The 25,110-nt window shown below is 33.2% G+C and overlaps 2 protein-coding genes across 2 annotated transcripts; both read left to right on the top strand.

Annotated features, from left to right (window-relative positions):
* Positions 1-861: 861 nt before the first annotated feature.
* LOC123887034 (subtilisin-like protease SBT1.9) lies at positions 862-3,471 on the top strand. The gene has a single exon (XM_045936308.1). The coding sequence runs from the start codon at positions 874-876 to the stop codon at positions 3,166-3,168; it is 2,295 nt and encodes a 764-aa protein (XP_045792264.1). The 5' UTR covers positions 862-873; the 3' UTR covers positions 3,169-3,471.
* Positions 3,472-20,555: 17,084 nt separating this feature from the next.
* On the top strand, positions 20,556-23,189 carry LOC123885974 (subtilisin-like protease SBT1.9). The gene has a single exon (XM_045935313.1). It carries the CDS (start codon positions 20,579-20,581, stop codon positions 22,874-22,876), a length of 2,298 nt encoding a protein of 765 aa, XP_045791269.1. The 5' UTR covers positions 20,556-20,578; the 3' UTR covers positions 22,877-23,189.
* The last annotated feature ends 1,921 nt before the right edge of the window (positions 23,190-25,110 follow it).

Below are 25,110 nucleotides of genomic sequence, written 5' to 3'. Positions count from 1 at the left end.
TTATTTCAAATTTTATAAGAGTCAGATGTAAAATGATCATTACTATCATTGTTATTAATAATAATTTCTCTTTCTCCCATTTTTTAAAGTTATCTACAATAACTCTAACTATTTATTTGTTAAATTTTAATTCGGTGAATTCTGAGTTTTCCAGTTAAAGTTATACATTAATTCTTCAAGTTTTTTTTTTTTTTTTTTTTTCTTTTTTCAAGTTGTCTAGTTACTAGAAAATTCACCCTTAAAGGTGATTAAGTGGAGTGTCCCAAATTTAAACTCGAACTCCTGCACATATAGTGTAATGTCCCTACCAAATGAACAAAATTGGACATTTCTCAATAGACACTCTTTTCACCACATGTTTAAAGTAATAAAATAAAATTATAGTGACATTGTTGGTTGGTCATCTCTATCACATAATCAATCACTAACATTATAGCAACAAGTGATTTAGTGACATTTTGCAACTTACACTCTAAATCGTTCAAAAAATCATTAGCAATATATTTAGAACCGATTTAACGTCCAATTAAAAAATTTGGTTGCTAAATCGATCCACTTAAAACTATAATTCCGTCACTAACTTCGTCTCTAATTAAAGTAGTTATTACAATATAGTTAACCAAATAGAATTAGTTGATAGATTAGAAAGTTGGTTAGGGAGTTAGTTACTCAAAGTAACTTTATAAATAAGTCACTCTATTGTACATTTTATTCATTCTTTTATCAATTTATATTCATTCAACATGAATTCTTATGAATATCTTCTGTATTAACTATTAATATTATTGGGCAACTGTGCCATGTTGGTTTTAGTTTTTTCTATTTATAACATAACATCAATTACATTTTGAAAATAAACCTTTCCATTCAACCATGACTCCCCATTTTTCTCAATGCATATTGTTCTCTTACATTACAATTTTCTTTCAACTGATTTTCGTCACATTAGCTCAATATGATAACTATATCATCCACATGAACTTATTAGCCATGCCTAAAGCATTTTCAAATCATCACACATGGTATCAATCAATTCTTTCCTCTGCATTAGAGAATCCTCAACTCACAACCAATAATCACAACTCTCCAATTTCTTCTAAGTTAATTTACACCTACACACATGCCATGAATGGTTTCAGTGCTAATTTATCACCAAAAGAACATGAATCTCTAAAAAATTCACTGGGTTATATTTCATCCATAAAAGATTTACACATGAAACTAGACACAACACATTCACCTCAATTTCTTGGTCTTAATCCCAACATAGGAGCTTGGCATGATTCGAATTTCGGTAAAGATGTCATCGTTGGTTTGATTGACACAGGTATTTGGCCAGAAAGTAAAAGCTTCAACGATTATGGAATGACAAAAATTCCTTCAAAATGGAAAGGACAATGTGAAAATAGTATTCATTTCAACTCATCACTTTGCAACAAGAAACTCATTGGTGCTAAATTCTTCAACAAAGGTATATTAGCAAAATATCCAAACGCCACCTTAGGATTAAACTCCACACGTGACATAGAAGGTCATGGGACTCACACTTCATCAACAGCAGCTGGAAGTAGAGTTGATGATGCTTCATTCTTTGGTTATGCAGCTGGAACAGCTTCAGGTATAGCTTCGAATTCACGTGTAGCAATGTATAAAGCTCTATGGGAAGGTGGATTGTTATCCTCTGATATAATAGCTGCAATTGACGCTGCAATATCAGACGGTGTTGATGTTCTTTCAATATCATTTGGTCTTGATGAGGTACCTTTGTACGAAGATCCTATAGCTATAGCAACATTTGCAGCTATAGAAAAAGGTGTTTTTGTTACTACTTCAGCTGGAAATGAGGGACCAACCCTTAAAAAATTACACAATGGAACACCTTGGGTTATAACTGTGGCTGCTGGTACTATGGATAGGGATTTTCAAGGGACACTTACACTTGGAAATGGTAACAAAATCATAGGAATTTCTCTTTATATAGGAACATTCCCTACACATAATGTTCCTATTGTTTTCATGGGTTCATGTGACAATGTTAAGGAATTGGAAAAAGTGAAGAGAAAGATTGTTGTATGTGAAGAGAAGAATGGAACTAGCATTTTTGATCAAGTCGATTATTTGGATGCAGCAAATGTTTTTGGAGCCGTTTTGATTTCAAATTCCTCAGAAACATACTATTCACAGAATACTTTTGCAACCATCATTGTCGATCCAATAAATGGCGAAATTTTAAAAGCTTATATCAAGAGTTACAATTCTAAACACTCTACTTCAATAGCAAGCATGTCTTTCATGAGAACAGGTTTTGGTGTTAAGCCGACACCTAGTGTTGATTCTTATAGTTCAAGAGGCCCATCATTTAGTTGTCCATTTGTGTTGAAACCTGATATTACTGCGCCCGGTACTTCAATCTTAGCGGCATGGCCTACAAATGTTCCTGTGTTGGAATTGAAGTCTCATAAGTTTTTCGGCGAATTCAATATTATAAGTGGAACATCCATGGCATGTCCTCATGTTGCAGGTGTAGCAGCGCTTATAAAAGGTGTGCACCGTAATTGGAGCCCTGCGGTTATACGGTCGGCAATAATGACATCATCAGACATAATAGATAACACTAAGGAACATATCAAAGACATTGGAAAAGGTAACAAAGCAGCGACGCCTTTTGCGTTGGGTGCTGGTCATGTTAATCCTAATAGAGCACTTGACCCTGGTCTTGTTTATGATGTTGGTGTACAAGATTATGTTAATCTTCTTTGTGCACTTAAATATTCACAAAGAAACATCACTACCATTACAAGATCCTCTTCCAATGATTGCTCTAAACCTTCATTGGATCTCAACTACCCTTCTTTTATTGCTTTTTTCAATGGTGGAAATTCTTCTTCAAGGACCGTACAAGAATTTCACAGAACAGTGACCAATGTTGGTGAGGGACAAACAATTTATGTTGCTAGCATTACTCCAATTAAAGGGTTCCATGTCAGTGTTATCCCAAACAAGTTGGTGTTCAATGAAAAGAATGATAAGCTAAGCTACAAGTTGAGGATTGAAGTTGCAAGTATGACAAAATTAAAGAAAGTGGCTTTTGGATATCTAACTTGGATGGATGTGAAGCATGTTGTTAGGAGTCCAATTGTGGTCACAACCCTCAAATTGAAATCCTAGATTTATATATTGTTATGATGTTGAATCAAGTTAAAAATGTAAATTAACTAAGCAAATATATTTGATATAAATAATTCACTTCTTAGTTGACTAAAATTGTTTTATTAGTAGGATTCATTATAATGTTTTTGAGTTATTATTGAGTAACTATGATGGTTTTTAATCACTTGCATAATCTTGCGTGTTCTGTTCTGATGGTGTGGTCCAAACTCAATATATGTATAGAAATGAATGTGTAATAGGAATGGAAGGAAAGAAGTGTAAACAAATTAATTAATACAATAGAGAATAACAGAGATGAGTCGTTAACTACTCTTTTAATGTATCCCCATGATCGATTATATACTTTCAGGTTTTCAATTATAACTTCATTTGTTGCTCTTCGTATATTTTCATTCCCGAAACACAACGAGTGATCTATCTATCAATTAACTTTTGATTTCTTGCTCAATTAAGCTATACAATAGCATTATGATCCGACAATGGTTTGTGACCGTAAACCTAATCCTATTCTAGATACGTTTTTAAAAAGTTTTGTTAACCATTTGGTAAAAGGTCTGCTATTTATTCTACCTTCAAAAGGTATTCTAGCTGAAAATTATTATTCTTCAAAAGATATATAAAGAATGAGAGAAGAACTTAGATTCTTGGTAGAGCAAAACAAATACAATGGTGATTTGTCCGTGCACATGACAGTGTAAAAAAAGACATAAATTTATGATGGTTGTTCATATAAGGACTAAATATTGTTTCAGTTTTTTTTTTTTCTTTTATAAATTAAAAGTTATTTTATTGAGGAACAAACTCTAGTTTTAAGGTAATTTAACTTCTGAAGATAAAATTATTAAGAGAAAATGTGTATTACAAACTTACCACACAGTGAAGGGGCATCAAGGTGTTGGTGTAACATATAATAGCGATGGAATAAGAGTCCTAATAGCTGACCAATCGTTAGTTAGTTCAGTAGTGATTGACGCAAAACTTGATAAAAAGGACCACGGTTTGATCCCATTTCAAGCTATCAATGTTAACTTGTGCCCTAAGGGCACATGTTAAGCTACCTAAAAATAGAAATATATAATTTAATAATACAAAAAATTTAATTTTTAGATAATTGAATACACCACAAATTCAATAATTTTTTTTCCACATTTATCTTCTTAACATGTGCCCTTAAGGGCACAAGTTAATATTCTCCTTTATTAAAAAGTACTTCTAATAACACATGTTAATAATACTCATTAAAGAATATGTTTTGCAAAGACCGTATTAAAGTGTGTTTGTAACATAATATAATTAAGTTATAATAGTACTTTGTTTCTAAGAAAAAATAAAATAACAAAAAGGAAAAAATAACAATACCGAAAGTCCCACATTGGATAATTTATAGAAAATTATAGTCTTTATAATGGATTGAAAAATTATATTGTTTGGCGAGCTTGATTATGCTTGCTGTGACATAAGTTAGGGGCATTAAGTTGTTGGAAAAACATAATTAAATGTGTGAAAAAAAATTATACATATGTAATTATATTTAAAGTAGTATTTTTATTTGGTTAAAAAAATAGCCAGCACAAACATAAAACCTTCCAAGTACACAATGTTTGATGTGGGTTAATTATAAGTTATTTCTGGGTAACACTTCCACGCTGACTCTTCAGATAGCAGCACAAACATAAAACCTTCCAAGTTTAGACAATCCTTAACAATGGAGGGCACATATAATGTTCCAATTAACCAACAACCTTTTTCTTATCTTTTTATTTAAGTAGTGCTAGTAAATTATTTTATGAAATATATATAGCTGCACTATTTCAAAATCCAATTAAATGTTTATGAAAATAAAACATGACATTTAATTCTTTATAGATAGTAGTACCTATGTGTATATCCATACTTTCTTTTGAATCATATCTATATCTATACTTCTCTGATACATGAAGGTGTTGATAGTTGTATATGTGTCTTTGGGCTTAGCTTGCATTGGGCCTAGTATGTGCCAAGCCCATTTGCGTTTGCTTGTATGCCAAGCTATATAAGCTTAGCTTTGTAATCACTTTGTTAATCAATGAGTAACAATTCAATTGGTTACAACAAACTTTGTCAGTTACAACAAGTGGTATCTAGAGCCTTTCAATAGGGCCTAGCTCCAAGAACCGCAGTTTTGGAGTTGTAACCGTTTTCCACCGCCGTAACGGTTGTTCTTTTCTTTCTTCTCCGGCGAAGCATCGCCATATCTGCAATTTCTTTCTTTTCTTCAGCTTCTTGATTCAACAATGGCAGAACAATCGCACTATCTGCAGCCTACAGTTCCCAAATTTGATGGATATTACGAGCATTAGTCAATGCTCATGGAGAATTTGCTTCGATCAAAGGAGTTTTGGCCGTTAATTGAGAATGGTGTTAGCATAGCACCAGCAAACGCAACTGCAGAACAAGTGCGTCTTGCAAATGAAAGCAAACTCAATGATCTCAAGGTAAAGAATTATCTCTTCCAATCCATTGATCGCACAATAATGGAGACTATACTCAATCGAGAAACTGCAAAGGATATTTGGGAAGAAATGAAGAGGAAGTATCAAGGTACAACGAAGGTGAAGAGGGCTCAGTTGCAAGCAATTAGGCGTGAATTTGAACTACTAGAGATGAAAGAAAGTGAATCTGTGGATGAGTACTTTTCAAGAACACTAACAATAGCAAATCGCATGACAGCTAGTGGTGAGACTGTGCAGCAAGTCACCATAGTGGAAAAGATACTGAGATCTTTAGCTCCAAGATTCAACTATGTTGTGTGCTCCATTGAGCAATCTACCAATGTGGCTGAACTATCAGTTGAGGAACTGCAGAGTAGTCTTTTGGTACAAGAACAAAGAATGCGTGGTCAACAAGAAAGCAGTGTTGAACAAGCACTTAAGATTTCCAATGGTGGAAGAGGTGCTAGTAATGGAAGAGGTAGAGGTCGAGGTAGAGGGAGAGGTGGCAGAGGTAGGCAAAATTTGGAGACTATTGAATGCTTCAAATGTCATAAACTAGGTCATTATCAGAGTTCTTGTCCAGATTGGGGAGACAATGTCAACTACACTGAATTCTATGAAGAAAAAGAAACCTTATTAATGGCAAGAACTGATAAAGATCATGAGATTAGAGAAGAAATTTGGTACTTAGACTCAGGCTGCAACAACCATATGATTGGTCAAAAAGACTGGTTATATGATTTTGATTCATCATTCAAAGATTCAGTGAAATTAGGTAATGATACCAAGATGTCTGTTATGGGAAAGGGTAATGTGAAACTTTTCATCAATGGAAAGATTCATGTTATTACCAATGTATACTATCTCCCAGGCCTAACTACAAATCTGCTAAGTGTTGGACAACTGCAAGAAAAGAAAGTAACTGTTGTGTTCAAAGATAATATGTGCAAGGGATATCATGATGAAAATGGTTTGATATTCACTACTCAAATGACTGCAAATAGAATGTTTCTAATCTCAGCACTAGTCATAATGCCAATGTGTATGCAATTTTCCAAGCAAGAAAGAACTCAGCTGTGGCACAATAGATATGGACATTTGAGTGTGAATGGTCTGAAATTACTAACCAAACTTGAAATGGTCAATGGTTTGCCTGAATTAGAAGATATGGAAGGAAGATGCACAGATTGCTTGTCAGGCAAACAACAAAGAGAAGCAATTCCAAAGCAAGCAAAGTGGAGAGCCACTGAAAAACTTCAACTGATACATTCTGATATCTGTGGACCTATAAATCCAAGCTCTAATGGAGGAAAAAGGTACTTTATAACATTTACAGATGATTATAGTAGAAATACTTGGGTTTATTTGCTGAAAGAAAAATCAGAAGCTTTTGAAAATTTCAAAAATTTTAAAGCATTAGTTGAAAATGAAAGTGGTAACAAGATACAATGCTTGAGGACTGACAGAGGAGGTGAATATACCTCCAATGCTTTTGATGAATTTTGCACCTCTCAAGGCATTAAAAGACAACTCACTGCAGCCTACACTCCACAGCAAAATGGAGTGTTTGAAAGGAAAAATAGAACACTCTTGAACATAGTTAGAAGCATGTTAGCCAGTAGAAATGTACCAAAAAGGTTTTGGCCTGAAGCAGTAAAATGGAGTACACATATTATGAATAGAAGCCCAACTGTGTCAGTCAAGAATATGACTCCTGAAGAATGTTGGAGTGGTATTAAACCATCTGTTGCACATTTCAGGGTATTTGGATGCATTGCTTTTGCTCATGTTCCAGACAGTCAAAGGAAGAAATTGGACAACAAAAGCATCAAATGTGTTCATTTAGGCATAAGTGATGAATCAAAGGCCTACAAGCTGTACAATCCAGTTGATAAAAAAGTAATAATAAGCAGAGATGTTGTGTTTGATGAATCAAAAGCTTGGAATTGGGACAATAAGCTGAAAGAAAGTGATGGAAATAAAGTTCTAGTTGACTCTGATGAAATTACAGCTACTATTGATGAACCAGTTGAGCCTCAGGTTACTCATGAACCTCATGATCCTCCCTTGTCCAGCTCAGATATGGACATTGGATATGAGAGTACAGATGCAGAAGATGAAAGTTCAGATGAAAATGGTAATCAGCTGGAGCCTAGAATAAGGAGGCTTCCAAGTCACTTCAAAGACTTTGTGATGGGTGCAGAGATTGACAATGAGCAAGAATTGCAGAATTTGGCTGTCTATAGCAGTAGTGAAGATCCATGCACATATGATGAGGCTTATAAGCATCAAGTTTGGAGAGATGCTATGGATGCTGAGATAAAAGCTATAGAAGACAATGACACTTGGGAGTTGTCAGTCTTACCTGAAGGGATGAAAGCAATTGGAGTAAAATGGATTTATAAAACAAAGTATAATGAAATGGGTCAAATTGACAAACACAAAGCAAGATTAGTAGCTAAAGGCTACACTCAGAAGTATGGTATAGACTACAGTGAGGTCTTTGCACCTGTTGCCAGATGGGAAACCATTAGAACAGTGCTAGCTTTGGCTGCAAGCAAGGGATGGTGTGTCTATCAGCTAGATGTAAAGAGTGCATTCTTACATGGTGAGTTGACTGAAGACATCTATGTAGAACAACCAGCAGGTTATCTAAAGGGTGATAGTAAGCAGGTGTATAAGCTGAGAAAAGCTTTGTATGGACTTAAACAAGCCCCTAGAGCCTGGTATAGCAAGATTGAAGCTCACTTTTTAAGTGAAAAATTTGAAAAGTGTCATGTTGAACACACTTTGTTTGTCAAGAAGGTAGGTAACAATGATGGTATTCTCATTGTTAGTATATATGTAGATGATCTAATTGTCACTGGAAACAATCTAGTTCACATCAATACCTTCAAGCAATCAATGATGAATAGATTTGCAATGTCAGACTTGGGAAAAATGAAGTACTTTTTAGGAGTGGAGGTTTGTCAAACTGATGATGGAATTTTCATTCATCAGATGAAATATGCTTCTGAGATACTAAGCAAGTTTGGCATGGAGAACTGTAATGCAGTAAGTAGTCCAATTATGCCTGGTTGCAAGTTGGTGAAAAATGAAACAGAAAAAGCAAGTGATGAGAAAAGATACAAGCAGATAGTGGGAAGCCTGATGTATTTGCTAGCAACAAGACCTGATTTGGCCTTCTCAGTATGTCTTGTAGCTAGATTTATGGATAGACCAACAGAGATTCATGAAGCTGCATTGAAAGAATCTTGAGATATGTTAAAGGGACAGCTGGTTATGGAGTGTTATACAAGAAAAGTAATGATGAACTGCAGTTAAGTGCTTGGACTGACTCAGACTATGCTGGAGATCTAGATGATAGGAAGAGTACATCTGGATATTTTTTTTATGCTTGGAAGTGGTGCCATTTCTTGGTCTTCAAGAAAGCAGCCTATAGTAACTCTATCTACTACTGAAGCAGAATTTGTTGCAGCAGCCTCCTGCTCATGCCAGTGTGTTTGGCTTGGTAATGTGTTGAAGCATCTAAGGATAAGTCAGAAGAATACAACCATCATCAACTGTGATAATAGTTCTTCAATCAAGCTTTTAAAAAATCCTATTTTACATGGCAGATGTAAACATATAGATGTCAGATTTCACTTCCTTAGAGATCTTGCAAAGGATGGCATCATTGAGCTGGTTCACTGCAAAACTCAAGACCAGCTAGCTGACATTATGACAAAACCATTGAAGCTTGATACATTCTGTGACCTGAGAAGCAAAATGGGAATGATAGATTTTGTGTGCTTAACTTGATGTTTAGTATTTTGTGTGTATAAACTGATTTTTTACTTGTGTTTGTAGAAATCAGTTTAAGGGAGGGATTGTTGATAGTTGTATATGTGTCTTTGGGCTTAGCTTGCATTGGGCCTAGTATGTGCCAAGCCCATTTGCGTTTGCTTGTATGCCAAGCTATATAAGCTTAGCTTTGTAATCACTTTGTTAATCAATGAGTAACAATTCAATTGGTTACAACAAACTTTGTCAGTTACAACAGAAGGAAAAGAAACAAAAAAATATAAGCTAAGAGTGTGTTTGGATGGGGATTCTAGAAATTCAAGAGATTTTAAATACTTGATTTTCAAATTTCATTGTTTGAATAAAGTTGTCAAATTCCATCGATTATAAAATTTTATGTTTGGGTAATGTAATTGAATTTCCTTCATTTAATTTTATTTATCTTATTATAATAATTATAATAAAAAACCCGACCTCAACCCTGATATCGGCAGAAAAATCTAAAATTGTCGCTAAACCCTAAAATCGACATAAAATCCTAAAATTGACCATTAGTTAAACATGAACCATAAAATCGGATGAAAAACTTAAAATCGACCCTAAATCCGATCTAAACACTAAAATCAGCGGAAACCCCTAAAACTCGATATAAAACTTATAACTTGAAAATCAATAAGCAATGAAATCTAAGACATATAAATTAAGTGTGAAGGAAGTGCCTAGATAAAACTTGCGTAATATAAATTAAGACATGGAATCTAAATCTTAAAACCACTAGATTAACTTCAATTGAATCGTTCTTGTGAGCTTAACTCAATTGATATAGATATCACATTATATATGCAGAAGACGGAGTTTGAACCCCAGACACTCCACTTATCCACCTTTAAGGTGAAATTGGTAGCCACTCGGCTACTTGACAGAAAAAAAAGTTCAATTGATTTATGTCCATGTCCTAACTCAATTGACAAGACTATATTATTACTTTGGACACTCACTTGGTTGGTTGAAACTCGAGACCTTACACTCGATTTTGCAACTTTCTTGTTTAGAACGAAGTGTTGTTGGCAAAAAACAGTCCAAATCGGACAATGGGTTTGGTTCCTTGTCCAAACGACCTAGCCGGCCAATCCCAATTTTTATTCGATTTTTGGGTTTTTTATCCCCGTTTTATGCTTTTCGGATTTTAGACTCAACCGAATGGGCCAATGGATTTGGATCCTAGTTCAAATGGTTGAGCCGACGGATCCAGTTTTTAATGATCTTGCTTTAATCAGTCACTTACCACCTCATGAGCACTAAGAATGTGATTGTGTTTGGAATAAGAGACATAAGAAAAACAAAATGACATCTTAACATCAAAAGAAATGGGTAGTAAAAAAAAAATATATCAAAAGAAATGAAAATAAAATTTAAGAAGCAAAGGAAGATCAAATTAATATATAATTCGTAATATTGAATATATGATAATTCCATAAAGAAACTTTTATCTTATTATTTTATTATGTTTAGTCTTTAATCAACATAAATCCCAAAGGGAAATATATTGATCATGTTACAAATTATGAGTTTGACCAAGTTGCCTCTGTCCTATAATGGTAGGGGTGGTGAGGTAAAAGCCTCAGGATTCCATTTAAAGCAATCCATTGACGCAGGTTTAATCTTACATGGTCCTGATGGATCTTTTACTACCCACTGACAATCTAAATTACAATCCTGATCCCGTTCTTGAACATATATATCAAAGTGTTTATAACCATTAATCCATGAAAAACTACAAAAATATAAGGATTTTCCTATAAATGAAGCAAAAAATTTGAAGGTGTAACTTTCACCAAACTTTAATACTCGAAACCCATAATCGCCATTTTTATCTTTACAATCAATACCGAGCTGCAAATGACCAGGTAGTTTGTTAGTAATGGTGACATGATTTTTGTCAAAGACCGTACTTTCACTATCGTTAAACTGCAATGCAACAAGAATTGTTAGTAGCATAGAAACTAATAACACAAATTTGGAGATTGTAACCATATTTCTTGCACAATAGATTAAATGATACAATGATATTGAACCCTTTGATCAATTATTTCTTGTTATATATACTATTGAGCAAGCTGAATGGGGATATTTTTTTGTTTCTTATCAAAAGTAGAATTAATTAATTTGTTAATCGTTTGACCAAATAAGGATATAATAAATGTAAATAATAGTTACTTTTAACTTTTAATCGTTTGATCAATTTCTTGTAAATAATTTGTTTCAATTTATAAGTTACTTTTAACTTAAAGTTAAAAAACATAACTTTAAAGTTAAAGCTGTTTGGATTTCAAATAAAAATTAACATAAAAGTTACTTTTAAAACAATTATCTGACTTGTTAAAAAAAAAAAAAAACAATTATCTGACTGTGATGAAATATTTATAGAAAAACTTTTATTTTATTTAAAATTTATTCTAAATTATAAAACACACGATAAGTGAGAATATTGTTTTGGTATATTAAGTGAATATTATTAAGAAGCATGTCAACAGAAAAATAAATTTTGTAGACAAAATAAAATCTATTTTTTTTTGTATTATTCATTTTATATAAAAACTTTAATGAAGTTGTATTTTTCTTTAATATTTAATAATCATAAAAAAAAAAACCGAATTAGTTCATAATATAAAAAAGATGAAGTGATGAAGTACTATAGATAATAGTTGGTCGTGTATATTTGGATTCTAATTTTCGAACTTTATCAAGTGGATTATAGATTCTGAATTCAAATAATTTATCATTTTATTTCTCTTGTGAATTTTATACTACCATTTAAATATTACCATTTTATTTGTCAATAAAAACATTCTTTTTTTAATATATAAAAATCAATAAAAACATTCTAGTATATGAAATTGTGAATAATTTTTTTTTAATATAATAATAATAACCGTCAAAAAGTATATATAATCATTTATTTCTATAAAAAAGAAAAAATAATACTGTCATGAAAAAGATGAGTATATGTTGGACAAAAAAAAAACATGTGATGTAGTTACCTTAAACAGGCTATACTGGCTTTCCAAAAAAAATATTAAAATAATATTGAATGGTTCCAAATGGGTATCGAAGAGGGAACTAGAGAAAAAGGAGGCGCTAGTCTTCCTGAAGTTGATATTTTTGACTTTAAAGCTAAAGTTAAAGTTGTTTGGATTTTTAAAAATTTTTTAACATAAAAGCTACTTTCAAAACAATTGTTCAACTTTAATAAAATATTTCTACAAAAAACATCATTTTATTTAAAATTTCTTCTAAATTAATTTCTCTTTTAAATAAATTTTTTTGTTCACAATATTACCAATGGGGATCAAACATAAGACCTCGTGCATACTACCCAAACTGGTCACCACTAGATTAAAGTGAGATAAGTTTTTTTTTTTTTTTTAATAATTTGATAAATTATTAATACAAAGTTTATACAATCTATCATCCTTCATATTAAATGTTTTTATATAAATTTTAACAATGTTATATTTTTTAATATTTAAGAAATGTAAAAAATATTGTGGATAAGAAAATTAATTTTTAGCATCAAATTATCTAAATGATAAGGGTGTTTGGTCCGTTGGTTAGAGTTCAATCGACTTTTGCATATAAAAAAACATTTGTTGAGAGAGGAGATTCATCGCATCTCACATATTACACTTGCTATTAAATCGCAAGTGAAAAAAATTAACTAAGACATTAGGCTCGAATGATTAATAAGCTTTATCAAAGAACATATCGTTGAGAAGAACTTGAGTTTGATTATTGGATGAAACATTTTTTGGTCAGATTTATTTTAGTACAACCGAACTTCGAATTATTAAAGTTCCTTCACTTAAGAACCGAAAGATTTGAGTCAAAAAAAAAAATTAACCGGAAGGTTAAAAAAACATTCTAATATAATTAAAAAAAATTGACACATGATTATTTTTTAAAAAACATTGACGCATGACGCAACAACTACTTCTAATTTTCATGAAAATGATGATTTGAGAGACATGTGTTTGCCACTTATGGCATGAGAATTTTACTACTAATTTTCCTGCAAAAAGCAAAAATGACTATAAATAAAAAAATAAAGGAAATTCAATATTTTGGCATGGATGGGTCTTGAAGGATGATCATGTCAAAAAGTTAAGCGAGATGCACTAGAAGTTGATAAAATTAACTTTAGTAGAAGTAACTTATTTGAAGTTTTTATTCATAAAAAATAAGTAACTTTTTATTTTGAGGACTTTTGTGAAAACCTGTTTGGCCCAACTTCTCAAATTAAGCAGAAAAAAGTTAAAATTAAGTCAGGCCAAACACAAGTTGTTTGATAAAAAGTACTTAAATTACTAAGTGCTTAAATGGTTAAACACTTAATAAGTGATTGTTAATTAAGTGATTAATTAATCAAAACCTATCAAGCTTATTTTAATAAACTCGTGTTCAATGTTTGGATTGCTTACTTGAAGTAATACTTTCATCTTAAGTTTATTTCTCAAAAGCACTTCATTACTTTGAAAACCCCAAAACTCAACTTTCTCTTGCTTGTAATAAATACGATTAAGCAAAATCGACGAAATTAACAAAAGCTTCAGTTGGTACATATACGTATATATTGTCTATGCTTTGTTTGCTTGGTTTGTTTCTTCTTCATCTTGCTTAAATTCTTCAATATTTAATCAATAAATGGAATGAAAAAGGAAGGGACTGACGTATGACTTTCTCTACCCGGATGATTTCGAGGCCCTGACGTATGACTCGTGTCTCGGACCATTCTCATTCTCAAACCTTAAAACACGTAAAAAAACATCTCTTAATATTTTCTTTTGATTTCGTTAAATCAAACTAAAACGACTTAAGATTAAAAAGATGAAAAAGGAAGGGACTGACGTATGAATTTCCCTACCCGGATGATTTCGAGGCCCTGACGTATGACTCGTGTCTCGGACCATTCTCATTCTCAAACATTTTCACAAAAAACTCCTAAAATCAACTCAACACACTCAAACCTTTTTCACTGCCCTCGCGCGCAGTCAAAGTAAAACTCTTTTTCATAAAACGGGTGATGTTTTCGTCCCGTTTTTCAACATCTTTGGAGAACCAGAATAAAGGTTTACTCTAAATTTATCAATATATATATATATATATATATATATATATATATATATATATATATATATATATATATATATATATACATACATACTAGTATATGAATATGATGCTAACTTGTTCAATTTTATCCACAGCTTCAAGCTTACTCTAAAGAACATTATTTTGTAGAAAATGTGTTTGGTTCAAGTTATGGAATAAAAAACCATGTGTTTGGCCTTTTCAAAAGTGCTAAGTATTTTGTAGAAAATGTTGCCCCTAAGAATAATTCATGGTACTTGACAAAAATATTCTTGGAAATAATCCAGTAATTTCTTGCAATTATCTATGTGCGATTGTAACATAACATGTGCAGTTAGTTACACCAAATTCCAGCAACCTATACCAATGAAAGGTATAGTAGTTGGCAGTAGTTAACATCGTCACAGATAAACATCAATCACTGCTAATGAGTCTGTAAGTGATTTCTTCTCAAGAACTTTAGCAATTGCAAACAAGATGAGTGCATCAGGTGAATCTATGACTCAAACTATAGTTGTAGAAAAGGTGTTGAGATCCATGAGTGAAAAGTTCAATTACGTTGTGTGTTCCATAGAAGAGTCTAATGATGTCACTACTCTTACAATTGATGAATTACAAAGTAGCTTATTAGTCCATGAGAAAAGAATGAAACCTACCCTAGTAAAAGATGAAGAGCAGGCCTTGCAAGTCTCACATGGTAGAGGTGGGGGTAGGGGAAGAGGAAGAAACAGTTCAAGAGGTGGAAGAGGCAGAGGTAGACAACAAAGTAGAGAGCTTGTTGAGTGTTACAGATGCCACAAGCTTGGACATTACCAGAGTGAATGTCCAACATGGGAAGAAGCAAACTATGCAGAGTTTGATGAACATGGTGAAGTCTTGCTTATGGCGCAAGAAAAGCTTAAAGAACCAGTCAAAAGTGAGTTGAAAGATGAGATCTGGTTTCTTGATTCTGGCTGCAACAATCGTATGGTTGGAAAGAAAGAATGGCTGTTTGAATTTGACTCAGAGTTTAGAGAAACTGTTAAATTGGGTGACAATTCAAGAATGCAAGTCATGGGAAAGGGCAATTTGATATTGCAAATTGGAGGAATAGTGCAGGTCATAACTAGTGTGTATTATCTTCCTAAATTGAAGAATAATCTACTGAGTATTGGCCAATTACAACAGAAAAACTTGACAATTGTCTTTTCCAATAACAATTGCAAGGTGTATCATGAAAGCAGAGGTTTGCTTATGTCTACTGAGATGTCAGCTAATAGAATGTACATGATACATGCTTCAGTGATCACTCCAATGTGTTTCAAGACTACAAGTTCAGATCTTACACAACTGTGGCATTGTAGATATGGTCACTTGAATCTTAAAGGGTTGAACATTTTGACAAAGAAATCCATGGTTAAGGGATTGCCTGCTTTACAAGAAACTGCAAAAACTTGTGAAAGCTGCATCATAGGCAAGCAACATAGGGATTCTATTCCTAAAACTTCAAATTGGAGAGCTACAGAAAGACTCCAGTTGATACACCCTGACATCTGTGGCCCTATCAACCCTACATCAAATGGAGGGAGCAGGTACTTCATTACCTTCATTGATGATTTTAGCAGGAAAACATGGACCTATCCACTCATAGAAAAATCTAGTGCACTATCTACTTTCAAAAAATTCAAAGCAATAGTAGAAAAAGAGTCAAGTTGTCAAATTGAATGTCTAAGAACTGATAGAGGAGGTGAATTCACTTCAAATGAATTTAATGATTTTTGCAGTCAACATGGAATCAAAAGGCAACTCACTGTAGCCTATACTCCACAGCAGAATGGAGTCTCTGAGAGAAAGAACAGGACTATTCTGAATATGGTTAGGAGTATGTTAACTGAGAGAAGTGTACCTAAGAGATTATGGCCAGAAGCAGTCATTTGGGCTACATATGTGTTGAATAGAAGCCCAACCATGTTAGTGAAAGAAGTAACACCAGAAGAGGCTTGGAGTAAAGTGAAACCAGCAGTTCACTACTTCAAAATCTTTGGTTGTGTGGCCTATGCACATGTATCCGACACTCAGAGGAAGAAATTAGATTCAAAAAGCATTAAGTGTATCCATCTTGGTGTAAGTGAGGAATCAAAAGCATACAGGCTTTATGATCCAGCCAATAAAAGGATAATTGTTAGCAGAGATGTAATCTTTGATGAGTCAAAAGGATGGGAAATGAAAGAAAATAAGCCTGCAAAGGCTCAAGTAACTGATCTAGATGATAGTGAAGCACTAAGCAACAATGATGAAAGAGATCAAATGAACAATGATGAGCCAATGGAGGTTGGAGAAAGCACCCAACAAACTCCTGATGTTGAACATGTTAGTGACACTGAAAGTTCTGATGAAGATTTACATGGTAATCCCATCATCTCTCCCAGACCAAGGAGACCACCTGGTTGGATGAGAGACTATGTGACTGGACAAGAGCAAATTGAAGATAATGGTTTGCACAATTTAGCTGTTTTCTGCAATAATGATCCATACACATATGAAGAGGCTGCAAAGCATGAAGTATGGAGAAAAGCAATGGATCAAGAAATTGAGGCCATTGAAAAGAATGGAACCTGGGAATTGACTGAATTACCAGAAGGAAGTAAAAGAATTGGAGTGAAATGGATCTTCAAAACTAAATACAATGAGAATGGAAAGGTTGAGAAGTATAAGGCTAGACTAGTAGCTAAAGGTTACAGTCAGCAGCATGGTGTTGATTATAGAGAGGTATTTGCACCTGTTGCCAGATGGGATACAATAAGGTGTATATTGGCCTTATCTGCTAGCAAGGGATGGAAAGTGTATCAACTTGATGTGAAGAGTGCTTTCTTACATGGTGAATTGACTGAAGATGTGTATGTTGAGCAACCATGTGGCTATCAGACCAATGACAAGTATAAGGTGTACAAGCTCAAAAAGGCCTTATATGGCTTGAAGCAGGCTCCCAGAGCTTGGTACAGCAAGATTGAGTCATACTTTGTGCAGGAATCATTCACCAAGTGTCCATATGAGCACACTCTTTTCATCAAACATGAAAGAGAAGGAAAATTTTTGATAGTAAGTCTATATGTTGATGATCTGATATACATAGGTAATGATGAAGAGATGTTTGAAAGTTTCAAAAGATCAATGAAAAGCAAGTTTGCAATGACAGATTTAGGGAAGATGAGGTATTTTTTGGGTGTTGAAATCAAACAAGCTGAAAGAGAGATATTCATATATCAACAAAAGTATGCTCAAGATATATTGATAAGGTTTGGTATGGAGAATTGTAACAAAGTGTGCAGTCCAATTGTCACTAGATGCAAATTAACAAAGAATGAGGGTGGAAAGCTTGTTGATGCTACTGAATACAGGCAAATGATAGGTTGTCTAATGTATCTTTTGGCCACAAGACCTGATCTTGCCTTCTCTGTATGCTTAGTAGCAAGATACATGGATAGGCCTACTGAACTACATTTGGCTGCTGTGAAAAGGATTTTGAGGTATCTGAAGGGTACAATCAATTTAGGTATATTGTACCAAAGAAACCAAGGTGAATTGAAATTGCAAGGCTGGACAAACTCTGACTATGCAGGTGATTTAGATGACAGAAAATCCACATCTGGATATGTGTTCATGTATGGAAATGGACCAATCTCCTGGTCCTCAAAGAAACAAGCTATAGTGACTCTTTCCACTACTGAAGCTGAATTTGTAGCTGCAGCATCTAGTGCCTGTCAAGCAATTTGGCTGAGAAGAATACTTGACCAACTTACTCAAACACATGTGGGAGAAACTGTGATACTTTGTGATAACAGCTCCTCCATTAAGCTGTCAAAGAATCCAGTTTTACATGGTAAATGCAAGCACATAGATGTTAGATACCACTTTCTGAGGGATCTTACCAAAGAGAAGATTGTTGAATTGGAGCACTACAGCACTCAAGACAAGGTTGCAGACATTATGACCAAGGCACTAAAGCTTGAGAGCTTTTGTAAATTGAGAGATAGACTTAGCATTTGTGATGTCACCATTGTTGTTTAGAATTTGTAATTCGTACTTGTAGTATGTAGAACGGTGTCTTGTAATAGAGGTTTAGCTTAAGGGAGGGTTTGTTGGGTTGTAAGCTAAGCAGGCCTGGCTTGCCAAGCCCACAGGCGCGCGCGCAGGTTGGCCTGAGCCAACTAGTTGCTTGGTACTCAAGCTAGTCTTAAGCCTCCTTGTAAACTTGTCTATATAAGGTACATTGCCTTATGAGAATAATAGAGAACACACCATTTACCTAACATATAGAGGCTTATTTATTTGTCTTTTGATTGTGGAAAACTATTTTTTTAACCATTAACCAAATATTGGGATGCAAAAGCATCACTATGATAACCGATCATATCTCAACTATATTGACATCTTAACTACCAACAATCATTTAATTTGCAGCTCACAAAAAAGTTATTAAAAAGAAAAATTGATAAACTATATTTTAAAATTTATAAAATTAATGGAAATAACTTCATAATATATATTTTTTTAATTTTAAAATGAGCTGAAAATATAATGAGGGACTCTAGTGATTAAAAACCTTTATTGTAAAACACCAAGATGATATTAATTTACATCAACATGCAGGAGGATACTATATAGTACTAGGTCACTAATTAAATTGTAAATACTAAAAATTTTGGTCCTATTTCTTCTAAATTAAACGTAGGAATGGAATCAAATATCATTTTTTTCGACCCTTAATAGGATGGACCAAACAAACAATTGGTGTTTTCAAATTTGGAATGTACAAACCTTGCAAACAAATTAAATTAAAGGTATCCATAGTGGGATGAAAATCATCCACACCAATGGGCAATGGCAATCACATATAGCTCATCACCCATGATAAGGAAACATGGGACTAAGAAGATTCCTTGGGACAACTTTTTAAAATTGTGGGTGAAAAGATATCCGTAAGGATAATGTCAATATTATTAGACTGAATATTTTTATCTGATTTAAATTTAGGACCTCTGTTGCTACTTCGTCACATAAAAAAAAATATAATCATGTGTGGGTGACAATTATTTATATCTAATAACTTTGCAACTTTAAGAGATATTATTTCAAATTTTATAAGGGTCAGTTGTAAAATGATATTACTATCATTGTTATTAATAATAATTTCTCTTTCTCCCATTTTTTTAAAGTTATCTACAATAACTCTAACTATTTATTTGTTAAATTTTAATTCGGTGAATTCTGAGTTTTCCAGTTAAAGTTATACATTAATTCTTCAAGTCTTTTTTTTTCTTCAAGTTGTCTAGTGACTAGAAAATTCATCCTTAAAGGTGATTAAGTGGAGTGTCCCAAATCCAAACCCGAACTCCTGCACATATAGTGTGATGTCCCTACCAAATGAACAAAATTGGATATTTCTCATTAGACACTCTTTTCACCACATGTTTAAAGTAATAAAATAAAATTATAGTGACATTGTTGGTTGGTCACTACTTTAGGGACCGATTTACATATAAAAAAAAGTCATCTCTATCACATAATCAATCACTAACATTATAGCAACAAGTGATTTAGTGACATTTTGCAACTTACACTCTAAATCGTTCACAAAATCATTAGCAATATATTTAGAACCGATTTAACGTCCAATTAAAAACTTTGGTTGCTAAATCGATCCACTTAAAACTATAATTCCGTCACTAACTTCGTCTCTAATTAAAGTAGTTATTACAATATAGTTAACCAACTAGAATTAGTTGATAGATTAGAAAGTTAGTTAGGGAGTTAGTTACTCCAAGTAACTTTATAAATAAGTCACTCTATTGTACATTTTATTCATTCTTTTATCAATTTATATTCATTCAACATGAATTCTTACGAATATCATCTTCGGTATTAACTATTAATATTATTGGGCAACTGTGCCATGTTGGTTTTAGTTTTTTCTATTTATAACATAACATCAATTACATTTTGAAAATAAACCTTTCCATTCAACCATGACTCCCCATTTTTATCAATGCATATTGTTCTCTTACATTACAATTTTCTTTCAACTGATTTTCGTCACATTAGCTCAATATGATAACTATATCATCCACATGAACTTATTAGCCATGCCTAAAGCATTTTCAAATCATCACACATGGTATCAATCAACTCTTTCCTCTGCATTAGAGAATCCTCAACTCACAACAACCAATAATCACAACTCTCCGATTTCTTCTAAGTTAATTTACACCTACACACATGCCATGAATGGTTTCAGTGCTAATTTATCACCAAAAGAACATGAATCTCTAAAAAATTCACTGGGTTATATTTCATCCATAAAAGATTTACACATGAAACTAGACACAACACATTCACCTCAATTTCTTGGTCTTAATCCCAACATAGGAGCTTGGCATGATTCGAATTTCGGTAAAGATGTCATCGTTGGTTTGATTGACACAGGTATTTGGCCAGAAAGTAAAAGCTTCAACGATTATGGAATGACAAAAATTCCTTCAAAATGGAAAGGACAATGTGAAAATAGTATTCATTTCAACTCATCACTTTGCAACAAGAAACTCATTGGTGCTAAATTCTTCAACAAAGGTATATTAGCAAAATATCCAAACGCCACCTTAGGATTAAACTCCACACGTGACAAAGAAGGTCATGGGACTCACACTTCATCAACAGCAGCTGGAAGTAGAGTTGATGATGCTTCATTCTTTGGTTATGCAGCTGGAACAGCTTCAGGTATAGCTTCGAATTCACGTGTAGCAATGTATAAAGCTCTATGGGAAGGTGGATTGTTATCCTCTGATATAATAGCTGCAATTGACGCTGCAATATCAGACGGTGTTGATGTTCTTTCAATATCATTTGGTCTTGATGAGGTACCTTTGTACGAAGATCCTATAGCTATAGCAACATTTGCAGCTATAGAAAAAGGTGTTTTTGTTACTACTTCAGCTGGAAATGAGGGACCAACCCTTAAAAAATTACACAATGGAACACCTTGGGTTATAACTGTGGCTGCTGGTACTATGGATAGGGATTTTCAAGGGACACTTACACTTGGAAATGGTAACAAAATCATAGGAATTTCTCTTTATATAGGAACATTCCCTACACATAATGTTCCTATTGTTTTCATGGGTTCATGTGACAATGTTAAGGAATTGGAAAAAGTGAAGAGAAAGATTGTTGTATGTGAAGAGAAGAATGGAACTAGCATTTTTGATCAAGTCGATTATTTGGATGCAGCAAATGTTTTTGGAGCCGTTTTGATTTCAAATTCCTCAGAAACATACTATTCACAGAATACTTTTGCAACCATCATTGTCGATCCAATAAATGGCGAAATTTTAAAAGCTTATATCAAGAGTTACAATTCTAAACACTCTACTTCAATAGCAAGCATGTCTTTCATGAGAACAGGTTTTGGTGTTAAGCCGACACCTAGTGTTGATTCTTATAGTTCAAGAGGCCCATCATTTAGTTGTCCATTTGTGTTGAAACCTGATATTACTGCGCCCGGTACTTCAATCTTAGCGGCATGGCCTACAAATGTTCCTGTGTTGGAATTGAAGTCTCATAAGTTTTTCGGCGAATTCAATATTATAAGTGGAACATCCATGGCATGTCCTCATGTTGCAGGTGTAGCAGCGCTTATAAAAGGTGTGCACCGTAATTGGAGCCCTGCGGTTATACGGTCGGCAATAATGACATCATCAGACATAATAGATAACACTAAGGAACATATCAAAGACATTGGAAAAGGTAACAAAGCAGCGACGCCTTTTGCGTTGGGTGCTGGTCATGTTAATCCTAATAGAGCACTTGACCCTGGTCTTGTTTATGATGTTGGTGTACAAGATTATGTTAATCTTCTTTGTGCACTTAAATATTCACAAAGAAACATCACTACCATTACAAGATCCTCTTCCAATGATTGCTCTAAACCTTCATTGGATCTCAACTACCCTTCTTTTATTGCTTTTTTCAATGGTGGAAATTCTTCTTCAAGGACCGTACAAGAATTTCACAGAACAGTGACCAATGTTGGTGAGGGACAAACAATTTATGTTGCTAGCATTACTCCAATTAAAGGGTTCCATGTCAGTGTTATCCCAAACAAGTTGGTGTTCAATGAAAAGAATGATAAGCTAAGCTACAAGTTGAGGATTGAAGTTGCAAGTATGACAAAATTAAAGAAAGTGGCTTTTGGATATCTAACTTGGATGGATGTGAAGCATGTTGTTAGGAGTCCAATTGTGGTCACAACCCTCAAATTGAAATCCTAGATTTATATATTGTTATGATGTTGAATCAAGTTAAAAATGTAAATTAACTAAGCAAATATATTTGATATAAATAATTCACTTCTTAGTTGACTAAAATTGTTTTATTAGTAGGATTCATTATAATGTTTTTGAGTTATTATTGAGTAACTATGATGGTTTTTAATCACTTGCATAATCTTGCGTGTTCTGTTCTGATGGTGTGGTCCAAACTCAATATATGTATAGAAATGAATGTGTAATAGGAATGGAAGGAAAGAAGTGTAAACAAATTAATTAATACAATAGAGAATAACAGAGATGAGTCGTTAACTACTCTTTTAATGTATCCCCATGATCGATTATATACTTTCAGGTTTTCAATTATAACTTCATTTGTTGCTCTTCGTATATTTTCGTTCCCGAAACACAACGAGTGATCTATCTATCAATTAACTTTTGATTTCTTGCTCAATTAAGCTATACAATAGCATTATGATCCGACAATGGTTTGTGACTGTAAACCTAATCCTATTCTAGATACGTTTTTAAAAAGTTTTGTTAACCATTTGGTAAAAGGTCTGCTATTTATTCTACCTTCAAAAGGTATTCTAGCTGAAAATTATTATTCTTCAAAAGATATATAAAGAATGAGAGAAGAACTTAGATTCTTGGTAGAGCAAAACAAATACAATGGTGATTTGTCCGTGCACATGACAGTGTAAAAAAAGACATAAATTTATGATGGTTGTTCATATAAGGACTAAATATTGTTTCAGTTTTTTTTTTTCTTTTATAAATTAAAAGTTATTTTATTGAGGAACAAACTCTAGTTTTAAGGTAATTTAACTTCTGAAGATAAAATTATTAAGAGAAAATGTGTATTACAAACTTACCACACAGTGAAGGGGCATCAAGGTGTTGGTGTAACATATAATAGCGATGGAATAAGAGTCCTAATAGCTGACCAATCGTTAGTTAATTCAGTAGTGATTGGCGCAAAACTTGATAAAAAGGACCACGGTTTGATCCCATTTCAAGCTATCAATGTTAACTTGTGCCCTAAGGGCACATGTTAAGCTACCTAAAAATAGAAATATAGCATTTAATAATACAAAAAATTTAATTTTTAGATAATTGAATACACCACAAATTCAATCATTTTTTTTCCACATTTATCTTCTTAACATGTGCCCTTAAGAGCACAAGTTAATATTCTCCTTTCTTAAAAAGTACTTCTAATAACACATGTTAATAATACTCATTAAAGAATATGTTTTGCAAAGACCGTATTAAAGTGTGTTTGTAACATAATATAATTAAGTTATAATAGTACTTTGTTTCTAAGAAAAAATAAAATAACAAAAAGGAAAAAATAACAATACCGAAAGTCCCACATTGGATAATTTATAGAAAATTATAGTCTTTATAATGGATTGAAAAATTATATTGTTTGGCGAGCTTGATTATGCTTGCTGTGACATAAGTTAGGGGCATTAAGTTGTTGGAAAAACATAATTAAATGTGTGAAAAAAAATTATACATATGTAATTATATTTAAAGTAGTATTTTTATTTGGTTAAAAAAATAGCCAGCACAAACATAAAACCTTCCAAGTACACAATGTTTGATGTGGGTTAATTATAAGTTATTTCTGGGTAACACTTCCACGCTGACTCTTCAAATAGCAGCACAAACATAAAACCTTCCAAGTTTAGACAATCCTTAACAATGGAGGGCACATATAATGTTCCAATTAACCAACAACCTTTTTCTTATCTTTTTATTTAAGTAGTGCTAGTAAATTATTTTATGAAATATATATAGCTGCACTATTTCAAAATCCAATTAAATGTTTATGAAAATAAAACATGACATTTAATTCTTTATAGATAGTAGTACCTATCTGTATATCCATACTTTCTTTTGAATCATATCTATATCTATACTTCTCTGATACATGAAGGTGTTGATAGTTGTATATGTGTCTTTGGGCTTAGCTTGCATTGGGGCTAGTATGTGTCAAGCCCATTTGCGTTTGCTTGTATGCCAAGCTATATAAGCTTAGCTTTGTAATCACTTTGTTAATCAATGAGTAACAATTCAATTGGTTACAACAAACTTTGTCAGTTACAACAAGTGGTATCTAGAGCCTTTCAATAGGGCCTAGCTCCAAGAACCGCAGTTTTGGAGTTGTAACCGTTTTCCACCGCCGTAACGGTTGTTCTTTTCTTTCTTCTCCGGCGAAGCATCGCCAT

This window comes from Trifolium pratense, linkage group LG5 (genome assembly GCF_020283565.1).
Source record: "Trifolium pratense cultivar HEN17-A07 linkage group LG5, ARS_RC_1.1, whole genome shotgun sequence".
Taxonomy (NCBI): Eukaryota; Viridiplantae; Streptophyta; class Magnoliopsida; order Fabales; family Fabaceae; genus Trifolium; species Trifolium pratense.
Note: the sequence above shows the minus strand (reverse complement) of the source record. Positions and strands in the feature narration are given on the sequence as shown.